Source organism: Colossoma macropomum, unplaced genomic scaffold (assembly GCF_904425465.1).
Source record: "Colossoma macropomum unplaced genomic scaffold, Colossoma_macropomum, whole genome shotgun sequence".
NCBI classification, from domain to species: domain Eukaryota; kingdom Metazoa; phylum Chordata; class Actinopteri; order Characiformes; family Serrasalmidae; genus Colossoma; species Colossoma macropomum.
Genome location: NW_023494795.1, coordinates 22,970,736 through 22,995,410, shown reverse-complemented (window position 1 = coordinate 22,995,410; position 24,675 = coordinate 22,970,736). Strand labels below are relative to the sequence as shown.

The 24,675-nt window shown below is 37.5% G+C and overlaps 1 protein-coding gene across 1 annotated transcript; it reads left to right on the top strand.

Annotated features, from left to right (window-relative positions):
* Positions 1–24,265, top strand: fmn1 (formin 1). The gene is given in 18 exon segments (XM_036581903.1): positions 1–1,142; positions 2,295–2,400; positions 3,023–3,084; positions 3,938–4,512; positions 4,514–4,663; positions 6,959–7,100; positions 8,734–8,821; positions 10,992–11,053; positions 11,358–11,446; positions 11,684–11,813; positions 11,994–12,140; positions 13,432–13,491; positions 13,587–13,707; positions 19,300–19,392; positions 21,145–21,196; positions 22,049–22,198; positions 22,994–23,075; positions 23,654–24,265. Coding segments are annotated over 18 exon segments (3,270 nt in total). The 5' UTR covers positions 1–26; the 3' UTR covers positions 23,699–24,265.
* Positions 24,266–24,675: the final 410 nt, after the last annotated feature.

Below are 24,675 nucleotides of genomic sequence, written 5' to 3'. Positions count from 1 at the left end.
TTGGTGCAACCACTGTCCAAGCATTTATGGAGCTAAGAAGTGAGGATGCCCGCTGTTCCATCAGTGCAGAGACATGTAACACAGGCAGTGTAGAATCATACACGCAATCCAGTTCATTGGAGGGTCCTTTGGCCACGCCCCCTCAGGATACTACCCCCTCTTCTAACCTAGCTGAGATGAGAGAAGCTGGAGAGCGTTCTGTTAGCTCATCAGATCTTCATGTCACTGAAAAAGGGAATGACCTGTACACATTTCCCAAATGCGATTCTGAACAGATGTTAGAAAAATTAGGACCAGCAGTTCCAGGCAGTCAGAAAAAAACCCAAGAAGGAAGAGTAATTAATGAAGATGGACAACAGGCAGGGAAGCCAGATATGGAGAAGAAAGAAGAGAGGAAGATAGAAGATGAGGGGGATAACCTGGCACAAATAGAAGGAGAACATGATACTCACAGTGAGAAAGCCACCACTGGAAAGATGAAGAAAGAGCAAGGGGATACCACCTCAGCGTCTTTAAATGAAGCCTCTGCTTCTGGAAACCCTCAAAATCAACCCACCACTGAAAACACTTCTAGCCCAATTCCAGATTCTGGAGTTTTGGAGAAACCTCGCCAGATACCCTCATTCTTCAGTGGACTTAAAGGGCTAAAGAAAGACATAGATGAGCAGAAGAAGGGAGAATCAACCCCAGAGCAACACAAAGGCCCTGATCTGATTAAGCGAATGTCTGTTAGACGAGGACTTTTCTCTGAACAGCGTTCCAAAAAGGAGGTGAAGGGGACCTTCCTTGAGCAGCTCTCCCAGCTCCTAAGCTTTGATGCCAGCAAATTGGAAATAAAAAGAGAACAGAAAACTGCAACAAGTCCTCCAATGTCTCCCATCAGCCAGAAGCCAGCAGCAGAGAAGCTTACCATAGTTGAAACTGTAGAAGAGCCTAAGGTAGCGTCATCAGAGGGTAGCAAATCCCCAAATGCAGAGACAGCTCTCGAAGCCTTCAAGGCATTCTTTACCCCTAAACCGCCCAAAAAGGACACCTCTGATCCAGAAGCTGTGAAGAAGACCCTAAACAAAGACGTTATCCAAGCTATCTTTGACAGGAGCTCTAGCAAGTCTCCAGACAACAGGAACCTCTCTGATTCCAAAGTATGCACCTGTGTACTAACTGTTTTTTGTCATCGTATCTTTTTAAAGGTTTCAAGAATTAAGATGCAAAAAAGACAGTAAAAAGATGTTGTAGTGTTTCACACAAATTGGAGGAAGCACATGCTAGCTTTCACCCACCCAGCTTGATCTCTCCAATGAAAAACCATATATCAACCATTTTACACTTTTCTAGATTATCAGTTAATTTATTTTCTATCTTATTTTGTACATCTGTACACTTTTACAACAAAGCACCAAACTGTGCTTTATTTATGTTTTAGTGACCCTTTTATTTTAAAATACAGGGCATCGAACAATTCTGTACCATGCTTACAAAAATGTCACATATACTGTTTTTCATTGCAAAGGGCTCAGCTGACGCAGTCCAGTGGCCTATATTTTACATTTTTCTTGTCTTTTAATTTATTTTTGTCAGAGGGCTGCTTATGATTTGTGTAAATTTATTTAACAAATGCTGAGTTCATTTTTACATGACCGTTTTTCAAACCCTTGTTTTTGTCCCTTACAATTCAACAGGTTGTTTATGTTGCTGTGCCTTAAAGACTGATATATGTAAATGAGCTCTATTCTGATAACCTGCCCAGTATTTTGCCTCGTTCAGAAAGCTGTCCAGGCTGAAACTATAACATCAGAGTGAACAGGCAGGGCTGAACTGCTGTAGGCTGAATAGGCGGATATATGTAAATGCATTTGTTTTCGTGACATCACAAAATGGGCTGTTTTTGAAGCTGAGATTCCATAAATTATATGGACTATATATTACTTTTTGAAACTTTAACAGTGTTTACATACTACTCTTTAGTTTTACAAAAGTGAGGAAAATGGTCCTTTAAATTGGGTGGGCCCTTTAAGTTCCCAACAGAAATGTTCACATAAAAATAGCCATGTTTGACAGTGCTTATTGACCTTCTAGATCTTTAGGATTCATGTAATCACGTTGTAGGTGCTTTACAAACCAAAATTTGCCGGAACAGCTTTGTTGTTAAACATGAGTATTTGCTGTCAGAATATTTTCCTGTGTGAACTATATTTAAACTTTTAAAACTCTTTGTACAGTACTGACAAAACTGATTACTTGAAATATGCGACGCTGTATTATATGCATGCATTTGGTTTTGTCATCTCCTACAGTCTTACGAAAGTGAAGAAAGGACCCCGGGGCGGCTCCAGGCCGTCTGGCCCCCACCAAAGCCCAAAGACAAGGAGGAGAAGATAGGACTGAAATACACAGAGGCTGGTAAGAGTGTATGCAAGAAACAGCAAAAGCAAATGTTTGCCCTGAGTCATATATTTGCCCTGCATGTGATGGTACAGCGCTCTCCAAACAAATGCTAATGTGCCTCCACCCTCAGTAATTCTTCTGCAAGTTAGATAACGTGCAATGTTTTTAGTTTTTTTTTTTAATTAAATGTCATTTTTTGTGGTTGTTATTTAGTCTCTGGTTTTATCAACCTTTGAAACGGCAAAACATATTAAAAATACTTCCTGGAAAAATTTATTATATACACTTTTATTACTGTTGTTATTCCATTCATCATCATGTGCTGCTTGTGCTACAGTTCTATGTGTAGTCTTAAATCCTGTAAGCTAACAGGGTGTGGAATCTACAGACACACCTTAGCACACACTAAAAGAATAGCCATATCTCAGATATGCTGTCACCCATGCATGTGCTGAAATCATGCACCAAAGGAAAGTAACATTTGAGTTAAGAGTGTACATATACTGCCACCTTGTGGAAATATGCAGCATGCTTCTTGAATAATGCTGCACTTCATTTTACATGACTTAGCACTGCTTTATTTGTAAAGAGTGTGTGAACTGTTTCTGATGAGTTCATTTGCATTTTGCCCATGCAGAGCACCAGGCAGCTCTTCTACAACTGAAGAGAGAGTGCAAGGAGGAGGTGGAATCATTAGAGGCAAGTCAGCCCGAAGTTCCAAAAGTTTGGAATTGCTTGTCATATTAGTAACTGATGTTGCTGTTCGATAATAACTTGAAATATACTAACATAGACACCAGAAGGTGTTTTCAGATGTTGTATTAAATATTTTCAACTTTTTAAGCAATATGATATTGAATGACATAATATACTATAATTGTCTATTTATTCTAATTATTTATTTGCTGAGATATCCACTTTGATTTTATTCAGGAATTCTACATATAAAATTGATTATAACTTTATTCTTAAAGCTATATAGATTTCTCAGTCATTTTAGAGTTATCTGCAGCACTGTTCACCAAATCTAAAGTTTCATAATTTTTTATCACATAATTTTATGCATATATAGCACTATGCAAAAGTTAGAGCCCACCCTTCATTTATTTAATTTCCAGTAAAAACAGCCATTAAGTACAAGTTATGAAATTTTTTATGAAGTTAGTTTTGCATTTTTTCTGAAAGCCAAAAGCTAGACACACTAAATTCTGAAAAAGTAATATTTAGTCCTTAGGAGTATGTAATTTTGTGTGGAATATGTTTTCTGCTTTTTTTCTTATGCTGAAAAATGAATAACTTGTACATAATAGCCATTTTCACTGAATTTTTTTTTTTTGCAAATACTGTAGCTGCAACAAAGCTGATTTTATTTTATTGAAAACTGTACTGTGAATTCAAACTTTTGAATGGCAGTGTAACTTGATTTATGTTTTTGATACTATCAAAAATTAAGTCAAAGTTGTGGTTCTCATTTGCTAACAAGTCACACACAGGCAATCACTTTTACCATAGAAAGTATTCATGGCTCTCTGACTGTTGTTATCTTGCACAGGCTGACTTTAAGCTCCAGTTGTTCCGCTTGCGAGAGGAGAATGCAGAATCTCTGTCCAGACTGCAGGCAGCCATTGCAGAACTGAAAGAGAAGGCCAAGCGTTCCCATGGTGACCTTCGCGATGTGGCTGTGTCCACAGAGGACAATGTCACGCCTCGTGCCTTTCGCACCGTGTGCATCCAGACAGACCGAGAAACCTTCATCAAGCCTGTGGAGGATGCAGAATTGAGTAGTGGCCTTTGTCCGCAACCAATTGTGCCTAAAAAACTTGATCTCACTTCAATTAATCTTAGCCTTTCTGGCAAACAGCCTGAAGCCAAGCAAGGTCTGCCTCCTTCTCTTGCCCCGCCTCCGCCACCCCCACCCCCACCACCACCTTTACCTGTTCAGTCAGAATCTGAAACCAACAGAGCCCCACCCCCTCCACCATCATTACCTGGTCACTGTGACGATAATGATTTTTCCAAGCCTGACAAGTCTTTGGACAGACACCTGCCGCTTGAAAAAGGCGGTGGTCCACCCCCTCCACCACCACCTCCACCTATGGCCGGATGTGGTCTTCCTCCTCCACCTCCAAACTATATCAAGCTCTGCCCCCTCTCCTCCAACTGGAGCCGGTTTATTACTCTCTAAAGGTGAAGAGTGGCCGCAACGGAAGCCGAGAGTGGAGCCAGTTTGCCCAATGAAACCACTCTACTGGACACGCATACAGGTTCAAAACAACAGGTAATACCAAACGCTGTCAGAGAAGTTCACTGGCACAACTTCTGACATACATTATCATTCAAATGTTGGAAATATTATAAACCAGTTTTACTGAAGATAAAATCATTATAATGTGATGCTGGTTGTGTAACACTTCATATTTTTTAATAATTAGTGGGTAGGTGTAAACAAAGACATGTTAAAAACATCCAAAATAGTGAACAATGTTATAAATGAATCCATTATGATTGAGAAAGCTGTACATTGAGAATGCAGTCAGAACTCACAACACCTTGTATTTGAAAAGTGGGGACAAAATCAGATTGAAAAGCTGTTTATTTGGCAAGTATTATTATAAAATAATAATCACAGTAGAGTCTCATCAATTATATTATATATATTATATATATATATTATATCAATTATAAGGTCTAAAGGTTAACAATAAATGAAATTACAACAATTAATATGACAAGTGATTCCAAACATTTGAATGAGTATATATTGTACTGAGATGCTGAGTTTCTCTGTTAGACCTTGACCCTGCTATACTGATTTTATCATAAAGACAAAAACTACTAAATTTATACAACAGATGGAAATGATCCGATCAGTGATAGACCCAGCAGAAAATCCTGCATCAGATATTGGAGAAAAAATAATGAATGCAATCAAATTCTGTCAGAAAATCTAGCTTAAAAATGGAACAAAATAACACAAAACAGCACAAATCTTAGAGAGAAGTAAAGTAATTTACATTATAACATCCACAATTGCATGATCACATTACATACAGCAGTAAATGTTGGGATAGAATAGTGTTTGAGTAGTCTGAGCGTGCTACATAATTACACACAAAAGTCAGAGACCACATTTTGTTTATTTAATTTACATGCATATGTCAAAACAGCCATATGCATGTAAGATATAAGATGGTCCACTTTCATAAGGAAGAGGAAAGTCAAAAGAAAATAACTAAAAAAACAGGAGTTGAAGTGAAAGATGTAGAGAAAACGGGATGCCTAACAACCACGCAAGACCTGGAAGACCACCAAAACTGTCATTATCTGATCAACAGTACGTAAAACTTTCATCTTTGATACATAAATCAAACAAAAAGCCATTGGAGTCCAGACCTATACAACACTGAATGTATTTGGGATAACTTGGATCGTGAAAGCAGAAAATGCAACAAGATTCTAAGGCTACACTGTTAAGACTGAACTGAGAGAGGGAAAAATAACCCTGCAGATTCCTTTAAAACCCTGAAAGTAAATCTCCCTAAAAGAATGGAAGCTGTAATAAAGGCAAAAGGATGACACACTAAATGCTGAACATTTTAATATTATATTTAGTTGTTGGCTCATGTGTAAGTTCCTGTTAAAATATACATTTCTCCTTTTTTTCTGAGACTGAAAAAAATGAACTTTTGCTTAATGGCTAGATACTGTAGATATTTTATAAAATATTTTTTAGCTTAATACATTTTTTAAATAGTGAATATTGCATTAGTAGTGGATAATACTCAAGGTTTCAGTGTTGGTATCCATATGAAAGAAAAAAAACATTGGTATTGTGCCATCTGTAATTCTTAGCCTCACATAAAAGATATTTCCTTTACATAAAAAATGCTCAGACAACATATTTTGAACATCATCATCATATAGTTCACTCATCACTGACGGTGATCCGTGAGTGAAAACAGGAAGCTGACATTTTCTGAGTCTTCCCACTCAGGCCTCACGGGGAGGATTAGGGGCAGCCACTGCAGACTGAGGTCTGCGTGTGGGGCCAGCCATAGGCTACAGCAGGCCTTCCTGGACCTCTAGTGGTGGTGTGGATTTCTGTGGGATCCTGTTCCCCGGCCATCGCTCTGCTGCTGCTGTTATTTGACTCCTCATGAAAGCTTTCTTCCCTCACTGAGTATCCAGCAAGCCAAAGCTGAACCCAGTCAAGCTTAGCCTTGTAGCGTCTTGCTGGCTCTCTAATTGTTTTCATGGGAGCAAAAGTGTAGCAAGCCAGAATACTCGTATTGACCCCCTATTGATTTTATGTGCTTTTAGGCTTGGTTGCCCAGCAACACTAACACTGTGTGTTTCCTTTAATATGAGCATTTGCTTGTATTAGTTAGGATTTTGGTAGGCTGCCTGTCTTTGTCTTTGAAGTATGAAAACTGAAGCTTGTAAGCTCTATAGGGCGAGGAAAAAAATGACTGAGTATTATGTTAAAACTAGGAAGGGAGGGGGCAGCTTGCAGAAGCGAGACTGAGTGGTGTCTGAATGTCTGTCTTCGTCTCTGTTCTGTCTCTTCTCCTAGAAATGATACGCTGTGGAGCTCACTCAAGGAGCCAGCCATAATAAACACCAATGAGTTCGCAGAGCTGTTCGCTAAGATGTCCTCACCCGCTAAAAGGAAACCCCTTTCTGAGGCCTATGAGAAGAAAGGCAAAGCTAAGAAGGTATAAAACCCTTTTAATCATCATAGCCAGATTGGTATAGCATAGTGGGTTTGATTTCCCACCCAGGCAAGCACATCATGCTGTACCGATAAAGGCCAGTGAACATGCCATGTTGCACAGCCTCCAAAAAACTGAAAACATTGTTGTTTATGAAGGTGCATGCAATTCAGTCGATGCACATTCAGTGTGATTCATTTTCTTTATTTTTCATTTAATCATGCTTTCCAAGTATCCAAATACTTTTTTGCATAGCAGCAGAGTTTGGCCAGAGCGAGCATCAAAGTCCTGTGTCTCTTTTGTCCGGGGGGATTGCGAAGTTACAAGCCTATAAACACTTGGCATGCGATTCAAACCGATTTGCTGCTTGAGCATACTCGAGAGTGTCCCGTTTTTCTTTGTAATGAGCTGTAATACAGCAGCATTTAAGGTGAATCTCAGCCTCTTCTAGTTAGCATTGTTTCCTGCACGAGAATTTGATGCAGTTGACTAGTATTACATACATCTCTATGAAGGTGGTTCATCCAGCGCACTACTGTACCCAGCTCTTGGAGTGATTTATCAAGATTTATCCATTTGAGTCATTATGTAAAGTCAGCCATTCAAACTGCCCAACTCTTTATACACATCACGTTTACGTACAGGAACATTGATACACATTCTGCATACAACTTTATCCCCTTTGTACCTTTTAAAAAAGCATTTTGTCACTGACATATTAAAAATCTTTAACTCAGTGTTTTATCTTTTTACACTAGCTGCCCATTTCATGATAAATGGACCAATAAAATTGATTCCTAAGTGGCATCATATGTGAGTTTAACTACTACTGATACAATATAGGTTTATTTAACTACTACTGATACAAAATAAGATTTTTATATCTACAGGATTGTTTTGGTTTATTATTGTTTTATTACCCACGGGATCCTAATGTCAGCATTATGAGTAATTCTTAATGTGAGAATTCTTAATGAGTGATGTGTATTAGTGTGTGAGAATGATCCTAATCTGTCACACTAAAATGTTTCTACATTAAATGACATGCTTCTGGTTATCCTGAATGAAAATTTGAACAGAATTGCATTCAGAGCCTGTGTTACTAACATTCCTGTCATTACTGCTTGAGCTTAACATGAAAATAGACTCCTCTGAAAATGCTTAACAGAGCTTTCCCAGTAGTGATGATGATGCAGTTTCATTGACTACTGTCTTGTTGTTGAATGTCTGACTTTAATAGCTAAATTACTAGTTCCATTTTGGTTCAGACCGAACAAATCATTTGAGTGGGGGACATTTTTTATATCTAATAACAGGATGCCACAAGTGCCTCTGCTGTCATCTCTGAAATTGACATATGTAATTACAGTGGGTATGAGAACAAAGGCAATTGGATGAAAACTCGCAGTTTCTCTCCAAAACATTTAAAATGGTTTATGAAACAAAATCATCTTACTGTTACTGTTGGCCAGAGGTTGAATTTTCCGTAGACTTTGTTGTTATTCATTGTTCCCTCCCTTGCCTAAGAGTGGGAATTTTCTTTCTCAGTGACCTTTTTTTCTTCTGTGATTATTTTCTACTGTATTAGTATTCTTTACTGTGTACTGTTTTTTTTAAAACTTTTCCATCATTCCAGATCATTAAGTTATTGGATGGCAAGCGCTCTCAAGCAGTGGGCATTCTAATCTCAAGTCTCCATCTGGATATGAAGGACATACAACAGGGTAAAAGACTCCAAAACAACATTACACAGAGGCAAAACTTACATGCTGCTTCAGTAAAACGCGGTCTTTCTTGTTAATGAATAGCACAGCTGGAAACACCAGTTCTATCTTTGCTAAGACAAAATAGGCTAATTTGAGCCAGGGATTCATCTGTAATCTCTCTGATGGTTTGAAAGTCAAGTCTCGTGGTTGAGTACAGACAGCTATGCCTCTTTCAACAGGAAACGCAAGTGTGTTTTTGATTGCCTCTCATTCTGTACAAATAAGCTGCCTTGGCTGGGTGGCAAGGTCTTGTCAGGGTTTTTTGCTTGTATTAAATAACCACCCACTCGTTCTCAAATTAGCCTCAGATGTTAGATTCATCAGCCAAATGTAAAAGTTTCCTCAAATTAAAATCTCTTAGTGGTGCAGAGTGATGGTCAGTGGCTGAAAGACACATTCAGCCTGTGTTACTCCATGTGAATATTACATTATTGCTTAGCTTACATTTAAACCATTTTCTATTTATGTCTTCACAAAATGAATCCATCTGGGATGGTGAGGGCTATACTTCAGAGGCTTATGTTGGTCTTGGAGGGCTTGAGGCTTGAGCACAGCTCCATGCTCAAACACACTTTGTTCAACTTGTTAATTACTTGTTTAATTGCTAACAAACGCTAGAAATCATCCCTTAAATACATCACAAAAATGTCTCTCCACTCAACTCAAACCACATCCAGGTGTTCATTAAGCTCATGCAAACTTGTCAGTGTGGTTTAGAGCACAGTATGAGCACTTACTGTGAACTATAAAAATAAACAAAACTTCACCATGTAGCTGAACACCATTTTAGACAAAAGGTGTTTTGTTCAGTTTTGTTAGTTTCATGGTAAATCTTACTGTGCTCCAAACCACACTGACAACTCTGAAGAATGAAGACCTGGAGGCAAACTGAGCGAGTTGGGGGGTTTATTTAGACATTTTTTACAGAGAAGATTTGGGTGACTATTGATTACATTAGCCTTGTACTACTGTGCCAAACCAACGAAACAAAATTTGAACACCAAACATGTTGATTGGCTACATCTAGAGTAAGTGGGAATTTTTTTTGCTGAATCATTACGTTAACAACTCTTATGTGACCAAATTGACACAATTTAGAGTGTAAAACTCCACATACACCAACCAATTTCCACAATTACAAGAAGCTCAATGTGCAGCTTAATGTAGGTTATCATCAAGGTACTAACTTCCAAAAATGGAGCTACCTCTCACAATTGTAAGACTCCAAACACTGCCAAATGCCACTGTTACCTTTCATGCACCCCAAAAGCCATTTGTACTGAATGATCCAGTACAAATGACCAAGTTCAACTAAGGTCCTGCTTATGGCAAGTCATGCACAGTAAACGCGACTTCCCAGACAGACACCCAGCCTCTAAAGGCTGTAGTTCAATAAAGACAAAACTTAAACTTTAAAGCAAATTCCTAGAAACACAAATTCAGATAAAAGAAGACTTATAAATTATACTGACAGGGAACCCCCTTTCATTCATTAGCAGTTTTCCCCTTTTATTTCTTCCTCACTTTTAGTCTCCTCTTCCTGTACTACCACATCCTGTTCCACACAGGTGGGACTGCCCCCTAGCTGTGTATTTAGGTGCTACCAGCCAAAGCAACATGTTATTCAAATTTTCCATTCCACCTTAAATGATGCAGCAGTTATATTCTGACACCTAGCATTTAAGGTGGAAGAGAAAATTTTAATAAGAAGCTGGTGAATAGGAAGTCAATTCTGCCTCATATGTTTGCATGGATTTTTGTATGCAACTATAAAGACATACCCTAGGAGAATACGGCCTATATGCCTAAGATTCTGTATGTATACTGTAATCTAGAAAGCTCAAAACAAGCTGTCAGGGTTTGTAACTATAACATATGTCACTGGCTGCCTCTTTTTCTCCGACATCAGTTGCAGGGGACTTACTGTGCCATAAAACAGCATGCAACCAAAGAGATCTGGTTCAAAGCATTAAACCTGTCCTTTATCTGGATTTATAGTTAAAGCACACATCACAAATCAGTCTGCAGCTTTCACTCATGGCACTTACATCTGAACATCTGGTTTGTAAGATACTAGTCAATCTGCAATTCTAGAAACTAAAATACATTTGCTTTTTCACCTGCTCAGCTGTTTTGATGCTGGACAACTCTGTGGTTGACCTGGATGCTATTGAAGCCCTCTATGAAAATGTGAGCACTCTATACTTTTTTGTAATGTATAGAAATATATTATTATGTATTATTAAGAGATAACTGATAACTGGGCCTAATTGTTAACCAAAACTCTTTCCCACCAGCCTAAATGGCTGTAGCATGTACTGTGTCATGGCCTAGTATATTATTGGTTTGTACTCAAAGTAGTCTGCTCCGAAAAGCACACATAACAAAACTATTATGTATGCTTCATAATTGTGTCAATGGTTTTGTTTATGCATATTTCAAAGGTCTGTGTTCACTTTGTGAACTGAGTGTCTGTGCCTTTTATTGTCCCCAGAGAGCTCAGCCTGAAGAACTGGAAAGAATAAGAAAACACTATGAAACCTCAGATGAAGAGCAAGTCAAACTGTTGGACAAGCCTGAACGGTGAGATATTAACCAGATCAGTCACACATTCACTTATCTTAGAAAACAGAACATCAGGGCAATGATTATAAAACAGCAGAGAAAGCTCTTGGGCAGTTATTTCACAGTGTACACTAAGTCTAGCCTGTTAAGGTACTGAAAAGAGTGGGACAGATGATTGTAACAAATCATCAATCAAATTTCCAAAGTTAGCTTTAGTGGATAGTTGCTGGTGTATTTAATGTCTTATTCTTCCAGGTTCCTGTATGAACTCTCCCGTATTCCTGAATTCTCTTTGAGAGCACACTGTATCATTCTCCAGTCAACATTCGGTGACGCCATTGCTTCTATCAGGCGTAAAACAGAGATAGTCCTCCATGTGTGCAAGGTACAAAGATTTACTCAAATGTTGGTCCAGTGAGAACTTGAGAAAGACTGTAGAGTATTCTTTGTCCATTGTACTTTCTCCCACATGTAAAAACTCTCATTTTTATAAATGAGCTCTACAAAGACCAAGGTTTGTCCAGTTAATTGGCTGATTTGTTAACAGTAATATGTTAACCTGCAGGATCTGCTGGAGCGGGACAGTGTGAAGGAAGTGCTGGGACTGGTGCTAGCTCTGGGGAACTACATGAATGGAGGGAGCAGAACCCGAGGCCAGGCAGACGGCTTCGGCCTAGACGTTCTTCCCAAGCTCAAAGACGTTAAGAGCAGAGTAAGATTAGAGATTACGTCCAGCTATACACATTGATCAATACAATCATTCCTGGGTCATCCCAGCATATACATCTTATATATGTATATATACATGCTTTTTGTAATATTTTATATATATATATATATATATATAAGTTTTAGGCACCTGAGAAAATGAAAATTCTAAGAGATATTTACAGAATATATAACATAAGAATAAATACAAATAACGGTACACTCAGTAGTGATTTAACGTATGTCTATCAGATGTTAATTTAACCATTTTCAAACCTGTTCTCGAAGAAGTTATAATTAGGTACCTGGTTTAGCTAATCAATGAATTATTGTGTTAAATCAAGTGTGCTGGTGATTAACTTTAACAAATTTATGTGATGGCCGGGAGTGTGCAGGAGAACTCTGGAACCAAACTCCGTTCTTTAAACTAACTCAGAAGATGTCAACCGCTTTTTATGAAAAAAGGAAATTCTTGTTACTTTTTTCTGTGTTTGTTTGTTTGCAATTATTCTATTGATATATAGTGTTTATATGAGCAAAAAATACACTTATAGATAGCAAGATAAATTTTTAACAATGTGCTAGACTTTTGCACCACAGTACTATACAAATATTTATATATCAGTCCTGTCCAAATAAAAAAAAACAAGCATCTCCAAAATAGTACCTTTATAGCAGGAGACAAAAGCATTTTTTACAAGAGAAGAGAGATTTTATTACAAGTGATTTTAGATCATTTTTATTTGGTTCATTTATCATGATGTTTTCACACAATGTAAAATAAAGCTCAAATGATGTAATATATGCACATGTTTTTTGGACACCTACAATATAGGTGTTTTATCACCTCAACATAAAATGCAATTACAGTTAGTGTCAAACTGCCCCTTTGGTTCCTTTATTGAGTCCATTTTGTCAGTTTATAGGGATAAGGGATGTAAGCAGTTCCTTAAGGCTCAGGTATGTCACTGAGCCACGGTGAATGTATTTTTCTAAAATATATTTAATATTATTTGTCAAAAAGTGCACTAGTCCAGAGATTTTCTTACATTTTCCTTGATCAAGATCCATTTTTGTTCTATTCTTGCATAAAAAACAATATGGTTGGTTTGGAAGGGGTGCAGGAGCCCTCCAGGTAGGGTGTTGCTTAGGGATGCCAAATGTTAAGAAATGGCCCAGCTGTGTTTTCTGTTATATTTGGTGTCTTTGTGTTAGCACACAGCAGAACGAATTCCATGTGACTACATACTTGGCTAATAAAAAATATGATTTTGATTTTCCCCAAAATTCCACAGGATAATCAGACAAGTTTGTTGGATTATGTGGTGTCCTATTATCTACAAAACCTTGATGAGGTAGATATATGTGATGTTTTCCTTTTATAACAGTTTGCTGCATGTAACTCACGACTGATCTCACTGTCCTAATCTAACTGTTCAACTCTTATTAGAATGCTGGAACAGAAAACTGCATCTTTCCATTACCTGAGCCTCAAGATGTCTTCCTTGCTGCCCAAGTTAAGTTTGAGGATCTCAGCAAGGAGCTCCGGAAGTTGGGGAAAGACCTGGCGGGTGAGAGCAGTACCTCACAGACAAAGTAAAAAAAAAAAATAGAGCAGAGCTGAGCTTGCATTGCTGTGTCTTTCACAATCCTGTGGTATCACCGTAAGATCCATCAGTCAGTGTGGCAGAGATGTTCATCCAGGACTGTTTGTATGCCTGTAATCAATCAGCTTCCATCCTGTTATTGTGTGGCTTTTCAGTTGTGTTTTGAGGTTTGAATGCTCTGATGACTGACTGTAACGCCGTCAGTGTCTCACAGTGGTCCACTTACCCCCAGACTGGAAAAGACAGAGTTACCACTGCCTGGCTTTACTTTAATCGAGCCAGATTGAGAAGCATCGTATTGCAACAAGTTTGGTTTTCTGCCATTGCCCACAAAAGTTGAGGATAAGCTTTGATGATGTTTGCTCGAATGCAAGACACTTTTTGTGCTTTAACCCCTAAAATCCAAACTTTTACTGCACATTTCTATAACTGAATAGTAAGCTTGCATTGTAGTCAAAGTAGATGCTGAGTATGAGTGTAATAATACGCTCAGCCTGCGATTTGATTTCCTTCGATTCTTGATTTCTCAAAAATATTCAAAGAAAAATTATGACTTGTTGTTCCATAACTTACTAACGACAACAGAGCTAAAAGGCAGGCGGAGTTCTGGAGTGAGTTATGGAAAGGTGTTATTCATGTTCAAAACATGCAGTTACATTAAATGGCAAAATGAATAGATTGTCCATTCTCCACAATGCATATTGTCACAGTTTTGGATAACACTGTACTTGAACCCTGCTACATCACATTTACATAACCATGCCATAAACATGTCATAGCAGATATTACATGCTGTTATGACAGATTAGGTTCAGCAATATAACAATTTTATGTCACCATTACTGTTAATTGTCATAATGTAGAGTCATTTGCAAACGCCTCGGCTCCTGTGATTTTGTTGATTATCTAAGTGAAAATAAGTTAACTCCTCCAGAGAACACATTTTTGCACATTTTAATACACAATTACTGTTTATTTGCTGAATTTAAGATATTGGGAAAAAATAAAAAATAAAACATAGCCTGTGCAAAAGTTGGGGCACACTTTTATTATATGTTTTATGTTTTTTCCATTTTTCTCCTCAGCAAATACATAACGTTTTTTATTACAAAGTATATTTATAGAATGTTCTTTTTTTCATGATATGTTGTTGGGAGTGGGTGTTACACATAAAAGAAATATCAGCACTGTATTATGCTATATTATATTATACCACCTTTATTAGAGAAATATAAATGTGTTTTCCATTAAACATCAGCTGTTATTCTTTTCAAAATATTAAAAATTTTGGCATTTTGGAATAAAACAATTCAAATAGAAATTGTGTATTACATTTTGCCATATTTAAGTTTCATCGCTGTAGAGGATGTGTTAACTTATTTTCAATTGGAAAATCAACAAAACATGTAATTTGACTACAGGTGTTCAACCTTACAACTGTATGTCATAATGTTTGATGTCAAAATGGCTAACTAGAGTAGACTTAGCAAAAATCAGCATGTGATATAAGCTGTCATGACTCAACATTATTACATCTTTCATGGCAATTACCAGTATTAGTATCATAACACTGTAACATTACTGAACAAACACTGTGATGACAACTCATGACACCATGTGCCATCTGCCATTACATGTTTGAGGCAAGGTTATGTCAGTGTTATGTTACAGGGTTAAAGTAAAGCGTTATCCAGTTTAGTGATCTCATGATTCATTGTAACACTCCAATTACTGAATAACAAGCTGTAAGATATCATAAAGATAAGGACAGTAAGGGATTTTAAGTGTTTATTTTCTTTTTCCTCCTTGTGTTTTTAGAATAAATCTTGTTTCAAACGTCTGTAAATTGTGTCCATATGACATCACCCCTCAAAAGCTTGCTATCTCCCTTTAGCATGTGTGTCTGTGATCACGCGCGCACGTTAGACGAAGCGGAGTCTCTGTGATTTTGCCATGGCGCCTTTTAGATATGTTTTTAATCCTGCCCATCAGATGCTTCTGGCATTGTATGAGTCTTTGAGCCTTTGTTGCTCATGTGGCTGGAGAAGCTCACTGGCTTGCACTGCCGTTGTTCTTATGTAATCTGAGGGAAGAGCGGCTTATCGGCCGCGGGCCGCGCTCTATCTCCGTGTAGATGCACCGCTGTTCTCCTGTTACACTGTATCAGCTCTAGTTCAGTGTGGCCCCGCAGATGTGTGTCAGAGATTCTTTTCTTTACCTCTCAACAAGCCATCCTTATCGGGCGACTGAGAGACTGCCAAATCTGGCCCATCGCGTTCTCTCCTTTGTCCCACTGTTTGAACCTCCCTCATGCCTGGGATGAACCTTGTCTCTCTTTCTTTTGTGTACCATTTTGTTCTGTTTTTGTTTTTTTTTTACGCTGTGGTTAGTTTGTTTGCCCTGAGCACATAGTTTATGCTCTCTGTTCGGCTTTGCTCAAGGTGACCGCATTTGTCTCCTGCATTATTCTGTGGCACGGGGAACTGCTGAGCTATTCTCATGAGTCACTCTGGGAATGTTATTCTCTCTGCAGCCATTTGCCAAAAGACAGCAATGACAGCATTGCAGACAAAATTCTTTGTATTTAAATTTCTTGGTGCGTGGCAGCGGCCGGACCGACTATTACTCAGAATGAGAAAGGTTGTCTGAATATAGCACAGAGTGAAGATAAATTGCAGCTCTAGAGATGCTTTCTCATCATTCAACTGTCACACAAGCATTATACACACAGACTGTTTATATGATGGAAGATGACCCTATTCTTGCTTAAAGGGCCCCGTCATGGAAAATTAAATATTCCTTGCCTGTGTTTTGAGTTTGATGTACTATGTAAAGACTGTAAAAAAATTCAAAACATACCATTCACTACCAAGTCTACACAGTCCATATGCAAAGCTAGAACTCTAAATTCATCTGAATTCATCAGGGTTGCGCTGTCAGAACCATGACCACATTTACCTAAAATTTTGAAAACATATCATTCACTCCATAGTCTTTAAAGTACATATATAAAATTGAAGATGGCTTTACGCTGTAAACTTTGATGCAACTAGTTGTTGTGAGTTTCCATGCAACCCAACAGTTACACAAAGCAATTCAAAAACAATCAGAGTTGCACGCAACGCATTCTGTTGTATTTTTTAATATGTCATATCGTTCTCACTGTAAAGCCATCCCCATCTGTAACAATTTTCATAAATTAATCTGAGCTCTGTGTAAAATTAGAGGACGACAGGACAGGAGAAAATAAATCCAGCAATGTGAATCACAATAACAGCAGGCTAGAAGAATAAATGGTGGCCCATGCAGCTGTTTAAACATCTGTTAACATTAGCTGGCCTGTTAATGCAGCTAGTTATGGAAATATGAACTTTAAGAAATATTAGCTGCATTGTTATGGCTCAGGAAACTGAGAAAATGAAAAACTACCAGCCTTGATTCAGTCAGACGGTCTCCTTTTCAACTACCCAATAAGCTATTGTCTGTTTTGTTTTCTTGTCCACTGATCCTGTCAAATCAGTCTTATCAAAGTATGTCATTAGATGTGATAATGTGCTGCGCTATTGGTATTTTGATTGGCTGTTTCATGAAACTTGTTCCACAAAGTTGAGAAGCAAGTAAAGTTGCATGAAAGTTTTACTGCGTAAATCCGGCCTGAGCAGCAAAATAATAAATTCAACTGAATTTATCATGGCCGTGATGTCAAAACCATAACCACATTAACACATGACTACAAATTTAGCCTATTAGCTCTACGCATTTTCATTGAAGTAATAAGCAGTGTTGTTACAGCAGATGGTCTGTATTAGAGTTATTGTACTGGAAGATATTGAGGAAACAATTAAATGTTAAACTGCTCCTGGCTCTCAGACAGTAAATGTATCATTGCAGCCTTCTTAAGGATCTGAAAGCAGTGACAGAAGTAACTTTATTTTTTTCAGACATCTCATTTCAGAATTTCAGTATGAAGTTTGTTTCATACATTTTAACTGCTCTTTGAATAAGACTCAGTATAGGAACCCATTAAAAACTGGTCAGTCTTAAAGGCACAATAACAAAGAATAAATTGGAAAATAGTCATGTGAAAATGAAATATCACTGTGTTTGGTACATAAAACCACACAAATGTTATGAGTAGACTTAAGCAAAAGAAATAAAATACATAAAAATGTAGAATGTGAGCCCTTAAAGAAACAAGCATCCTTTAGAAAAGTTGGGGGGATTTCTACATAGCCGGTCGCCTCCACAGTTTACACAAATGCTGAATGAAAACAGTGGCGTGTGTAATCTTATCAGAGGGAGATGCAGATGGAGTGTATCCAGCAGGCCCAGGCTGCCATCAGGGTCTATTATGACTGGGGCAGGAGACTGGCCCCTCTGATCCTGGGATTGGAGCAGGACTGACGATGAACAAACGGCGCGGCCTGGTGCCACAGAGGTGTATCGGCTATCTGCTGCCGCCATCAGAGGTGCCTCTAAACAGCCTTTATCCAGGGGAAAAGACAGGCGATAACCTCTGACTCCACCACAGGTGGAGCTCCAGCCAGTGCTTCACTGCACTCTCACCTTCTACATGCACTGAGAAGACTACACTCTTAATGATAAATGTATTAAAAGTGTTTTTGGAGCAATGCCATAAAGGAACCATCTTCATTTCCCCAGAGATCCTTACAGTGGATTTTTTTAAATAAATACTCCAGCATTTTTTTTTCAAAAATGAGAAAACCCACTGACTCAAAAACTCAAAACACATGCATATTACCCTAGAGAACCATTCTGACAACTTTATTTTTCAGAATGTAAATGAGGAGCGAGTGCAGAAGAGATATAACTTGGAATTAGAATGATAGTTTGTTCATATGGTTATGTCTTCATAATGCTAGAAGCAAGTAATAGCGAACTTGCAAATAGCAAAATAGCAAAAATTCAATTTCTAGAAAGAATCAGTGATGTTTTAGCATAGTTACACCGGGGCTGCCACTGCCACTGTTTCTGTATAATTCAGTCAATATAATGTAAACATTCATTCAGTCATTCAGATTGTTTGATGCAGAACAGTGCACTGTAGAAAAATTGACTTACTCAGATTGCTTTATGTGTACAAATATGCAAATATATCCATTGTATTTGCTATCCAAAATGTTGATAATGGCAAAATAATGGTAAATCCAAAAAATTAAATTTCTTTGGGGAGTATCTTGCCTCATAATATCCTGTATGTACCTCTCTGCCATAAATGGCTTTGAAAAAACATGTTTTAGGCCAAAACCTCATCTCAAAACTATTGTAAAACAATTCATTTCATTTAATAACTTTCTGTGATGTAGCTTTTAAAGGCGTTAAATTCTTTGCATGTCTGGTCCTAACACCATCATTATGAACGATTTTTACAGAGTTTCTCTATAATGAATAACCTTAGCAATGTAATTATTCTAGAAATTCCCCTGTAAGCAATGAAGACCCTGTTCTTCTGTCAGTGTAAGAACTGAAGATGATATTCTGTAGTCAAAGCTGAACTTGAAATAAGAACTAATTAGGTTTTGTCTTTTCCTACAGCTTGCGAGAAGGATGTCCAGAGCGTGTGCTCCAAAACAGCTCAGATCTTCATCCATCCCTTCAAGGAGAAAATGGAGGCTTTTATAACAACTGGTGAGCTACACATCAGAACACAAGACACTTAATGTCAGAACAGATGAAGTTAAAATACCCTCAGGAGTAAGTCTTCCTTTTCCGTCTTTGCCATGGTGTAGCTGTCAGCTTGCACGGACGGTTCCACAGGGGAGGTTGTAGGGAAGGAATACAGATTGGTCTCTAGATATGATATGGGATTTGTTTTGTTTCGCCGCTCGTCAAGCAAGATGAATGGACGGATGTGCACACACGCTCATTTAAAACTCGAGAAACAGCTCCTGAGCAGAGCAACTGAATGCAACTGACACTATGTAATGGTCCAGAGATGTACTAACTGTTATCAAGTATATCATTCTATAGTACATATGTTTTAGCTGCTTTATTTCTAATACACTGCAGTGACATTTACAATAACTGAAAAAACAATTCTCTGTAAAATGCACTTGTCCATGATCTCTACTGCATAGTAAAATGTGCTCATTGTGTTTCCATGGAGAATATCTTTGATTGGCCCTTTTGGGGACCTGATAAGTGTCTGTGGTCTTCCTTACCTGAGGGAGATAGCTGGCCGTCAGGTTCAGAAAGCAGACAGACAGATAGGGATCAGGAAGGCTTTGGCAAAGAAGGAGACTTCTGAGTCAAGACTGTACTTTACTTCAGCACTGTTTCTGAGGATTCATAAAAGAGTGGGAAAAAAGTCTGAAAATGGAGCGATAGGCAGTGTGAGTGAGTGAACAGAGAAAAGAGAAATTGTATTGTCTGTTGAAGCAAACGGGAAAAGCAGAGATGAAAATCTGACCGTATTCTCATCAGATGGCTCACTACACTCTTAAAAAAGGGTTCTTTGGAGCAAAGCCATAGAAGAACCACCATTTGTTCCCTAAAGAAGTTTTGGTTCTTTAAAGAACCTTTGTTGTAAATGTGCAAGTGAGAAAAACCTTTTTACATTTTAAAGAACCTCTCCTTAATGTAAAGTTTCTGTACCAATTAAAAGTTCTTTACAGAACTGTACATCTAAGCCAGGAATGTTTATTTTTAATAGAAAGCAGGGTTTCACATGGAGACTCATTTTGAATATTAAATTAGAGAATAAAGGACGGTCATATGCAAAAGTTTGGCCACCCCTGGTCAAATTACATGTTTTGTTGTTCTAAGTGAAAATATGTTAACACACCCTCTACAGAGAACTAATTTCTGCACAATTTAATGCGTTATTTCTGTTTAATTGCTGAATTTAACATATTGGGAAAACAAAACTTATGGCACATTTTAAATTTATATTTTTTTTTGTAATATGTTAAACTCAGAAAATACTTTCAAATTGTGCGATAAAATTTGCAGAAAGATGACATATTTAAGTGTGTTCTCAGTAGAGGATGCATTAAATTATTTTCACTTAGTAAAACAACAAAATGTAATTTAATAAGTGTTGAAACATTTGCGTACAGCTGTATATGGGAACATATAGAGAATATAATATATTGTGTAACAAAAATTTCTTGTCTCTGAAATTTTAGCTTGCAATTAACTTAAAAATTGAAGAAATTTTATTTTCATTCAGTCGAGTCATTCTTGGCTATTTCTATTGGTCTATACATCAATTGGTCTATATACATCATGAAATGTTAACGTAATGTAAAGGGTAGCTGATGTTTTCAGATGTAGAAAAAAGAAAAAAAAAGGTTTTTATGGCAACAACACATGGGTTAAATTATAAGGAGCAATTGTAAAGAATATATTCTCAGCATGAAAATACTTTTGCTTTTGCAGCTCAAAATGAACAAATAGCAACTGAACACCATCTAATACGGGCTCAAAAAAGGTATGTCACTATTTTTGTTCATTTATTTCCTGTACTATTTTTTTATAATTATAACATCAATGCTTTTAGATGCTTTTAGCAGTTTACAGTGTCATACAGTGATTTTGTGAACATTTGCAAAATAACCTGCTGGCATAACATGTAAGGCTGGAGTGATTTCAATCCATTGTGAAAAATCGAATTTGAAATGTGTATCAAAATGTAAAACTGTATCGCCGATACACCCCTGGGTTTCTTTCAAGCGTCTCTCATTTACCACCTGTCATGGAAACCGTGATCAGTGATCCAAACTAGGATTCTGGATGCATCCTATCAGAGTAAAGTGGGCGGGGCTATGTACACATCTAAGCGCAAATGATTTTTTTATAAATCCATTCTAAATTGTAGGGGTTGTGATTTTCAGGGTTCAGTTTTTTGGGGGGTGATGGATCAGGTACTGAAGAAGTTCCATTGAAGAACTTTTATTTATCTGAGCCAAATCAATCTGTAGTATAGAATTAGAGCTCTGTAGACTCATTTTTAACATTTTTAACATATAAGCTGTTAAATAAATCGACTGGAATTTTCACATCAGAACTGAAAATTGCATTAAACTTGAACATATGTGCATTAGAATGTCTCTACTGTGAATGTGTGTAGCTGTACGCATGATACAAACATTGCCATAGTAATATCAGACACTCCTTATTTTTGCTGCTTTGAAAAATACATAGTTTCAAGACACTACTGTATCGTATTGAATCAAATTCTGACATTTGTGTATCGTACATCTGTAATAATATGAGAGGAACCCTGCAGCTTGTGAACTGTTGTTCTTCCATTTTCTCCATCCCTGCTGACTCCTCTTCTTAGCTTCCGTGACCTGGTGGAATACTTTGGGCTGAAGCCACGTTCTGGAGAGCAGGACATCCTGCCTGGCCATGTTTTTATGCTCTGGTTTGAGTTCTGCAATGACTTCAAGACCAGATGGAAGAGGGAGAACAAGGTCATCTCCAAAGAGAGGTGAAAAAGTGACTTTTTCCATAGCTGTCCAAGGCCTAAACCAAGACTTACACATTCATCTACATTCAGATTCATATTATTTAATGCAGTCTGACTCTACCCTTAGCTTTGTTTTTAGCAGTTCTTAACTACTTAATCTTGACCTTCATCTTTCAAGGGGAATTCCACAAACTCTTTCAAATTTCTGCATAATTCAGATGTTTAGATGTAAACAAAGTCATTCAGAGTGATTTGATGTGAAGTTGTGCATTGTAGAAAAACTGACTTACCATTTCTTTACAATAATGGTGATAGGAACCAGGAGTTGCAATGTCTATAATACAAATACAGCCATTTTATTTACTTTCCAAAACAAAATAGTGGTAAATCTAAAAAACATATGTTTTTTTGGGGGTACTATTTTGCCTCAGAATGTCTTGCATGTACCTTTCCCTCCTGATTGTATTTTTAAAGACATATTTTACACCAAAAGCTCATCTCAAAACTCTGAAGCATCAGAAAGTGTATTCATAACCATTTCATGTTATAACCTTCTGTAAGTTGGCTTTTATAAACATTAAACTCTTCAAGTGTCTGGTTCCTATCATCACCACTCTGAACAACTCTGAGTTTCTCTAGAATGGGGCATTTCACATCAAACCACTCTGAATAACCTGTTTACATCTTAAAGGTTTCATCACGCAGAAAGTTTTGTAAATGAGTGGAATTACTCTATATATCCCCTCTTATGATGTAAATATGCCATCGCTCTGACCAGCAGTAATGTATGGACTATGTATTCTTATCAAACTTCAGACTGAAAGAAGCCCAGCAGTCAGTGCGTAACATCACAGCAGAGAAGAAAGTGGAGACCAGGAGGGCCCATGCAAATGGCTTGGTAAGAGTCAGTCTTCATATTAAGAAGAGGAAAAAGGCATAAAACATGCAAATGCCTCATAAACACTCTTTAGGGATCCTACCAAATGCACTGACTTTACAGTGTGGTGATGAGCCAACTACTGAGATTCACATTTGAGATTCATCGCAAAAACACACTTGACCACAAGTCCTCCCTCTACACTGTTTATAAGCAACACTTGAGTCAATTTGGCTCGTTTTCATGGTCACCTGGCAGAATCAAGTGCTTAGCTTTCTCTTCATAGTGCTCTGTAGTTTGACAAGATACAGACACTTATAAAGACACTCATACAACGAAGGAGAAAGGAAAAAATGTAAGAAAGATATCTGAATGTAACTTTTACAAAAGTAAAATAAGGTTTTCTTGTAACACAACAAGCTAGTCTTTGACCCTTACAAAGTTAGTGATTCTAAAGCAAAAGGAAAATCTATCATGGCAGTTAGTCAACATCATAGAAGTAGAGATTTATGTAATTATTTAATCATGAATGACAAAGATGCCTATGCTAGAAAGGATGTGTAATTTTCGAATTGACAAGCATTTTGTTTTCTTAACAGAAGGAAAGACTGCGTCAGAAAGAAGCGAGTCTAGGCAGCACCTGAGACGTAACCAACTCTTCACACTAATGCAAGGTTTACTTTACATCATTCACAAATGGGATTGGTGGCAGTTTTGATCCAGGTATTGTGGGAACTGCATATGGATTGGAAAAGGACCGCTATATATGAGGGTGCTCTGGATTCAGCCGATTACAGAAGGACATTCACTCCACAGTTATAAAAGTCATGCTATAAAACTGTGGTCATTTAAGATTCTTCCTAGATTTACCCCAGGTAAAACTAATCCAGCTCCAACAGAGCTAAAGGATGGAGTTTAAGAACTCTGGCCTGCGCATTAACAGGGGTGTAGCCAAGGAGTGGCCAGGGGCTGCTCTGTGAGCATTATATGAAGTAGGCTATGGGGAGATGTGTTAACTCTTCAAAATTACTTGACTTTAATCATTTGTCACACTAATTATTTTCATGTGTATGTCAGGTGCTAAGTGAAATGCAGTCATATCAACACAGTCTAAATTGTGTTTTTTGTTCATTTTCTAAGTGTGAATGATTTAACACATCCTCTTCAGGAAGCAAACTTAATTGTGGCACTATTTCTATTTATTTGCTGAGTTTATCATCTTAGAAAAAATAAAATGTAAAATGTGCCATAACATTTGCAATGGCTACATTTTGTTTTATTTTTTTCAATACTTTAAATTCAGCAAAATAACAGTAATTGTGCAAAAGTGTGTAGAGGATGTGTACATAGTTTTACTTAGAAAATGAACAAAACATCATTTGACCAGGGGTGCCCAAACTCATGCTTGTGATAAAGCTAGATCAACTTGTCACCCAGCCAAAGATTTTTCACTCTTCATGTTACTTTTTACCTTGCTGTTTGGCTAGCTTTATAAGACTCGTAAGGACCAATTATGAGAGCAACCTAATCAAGTAACTTCAACAGCCTAAAATGTGGGCTGAATGTAAATGTTCTTCACACTGAAAGAAAGTGATGCAGTTACTTGTTTCAAATGTGTAAA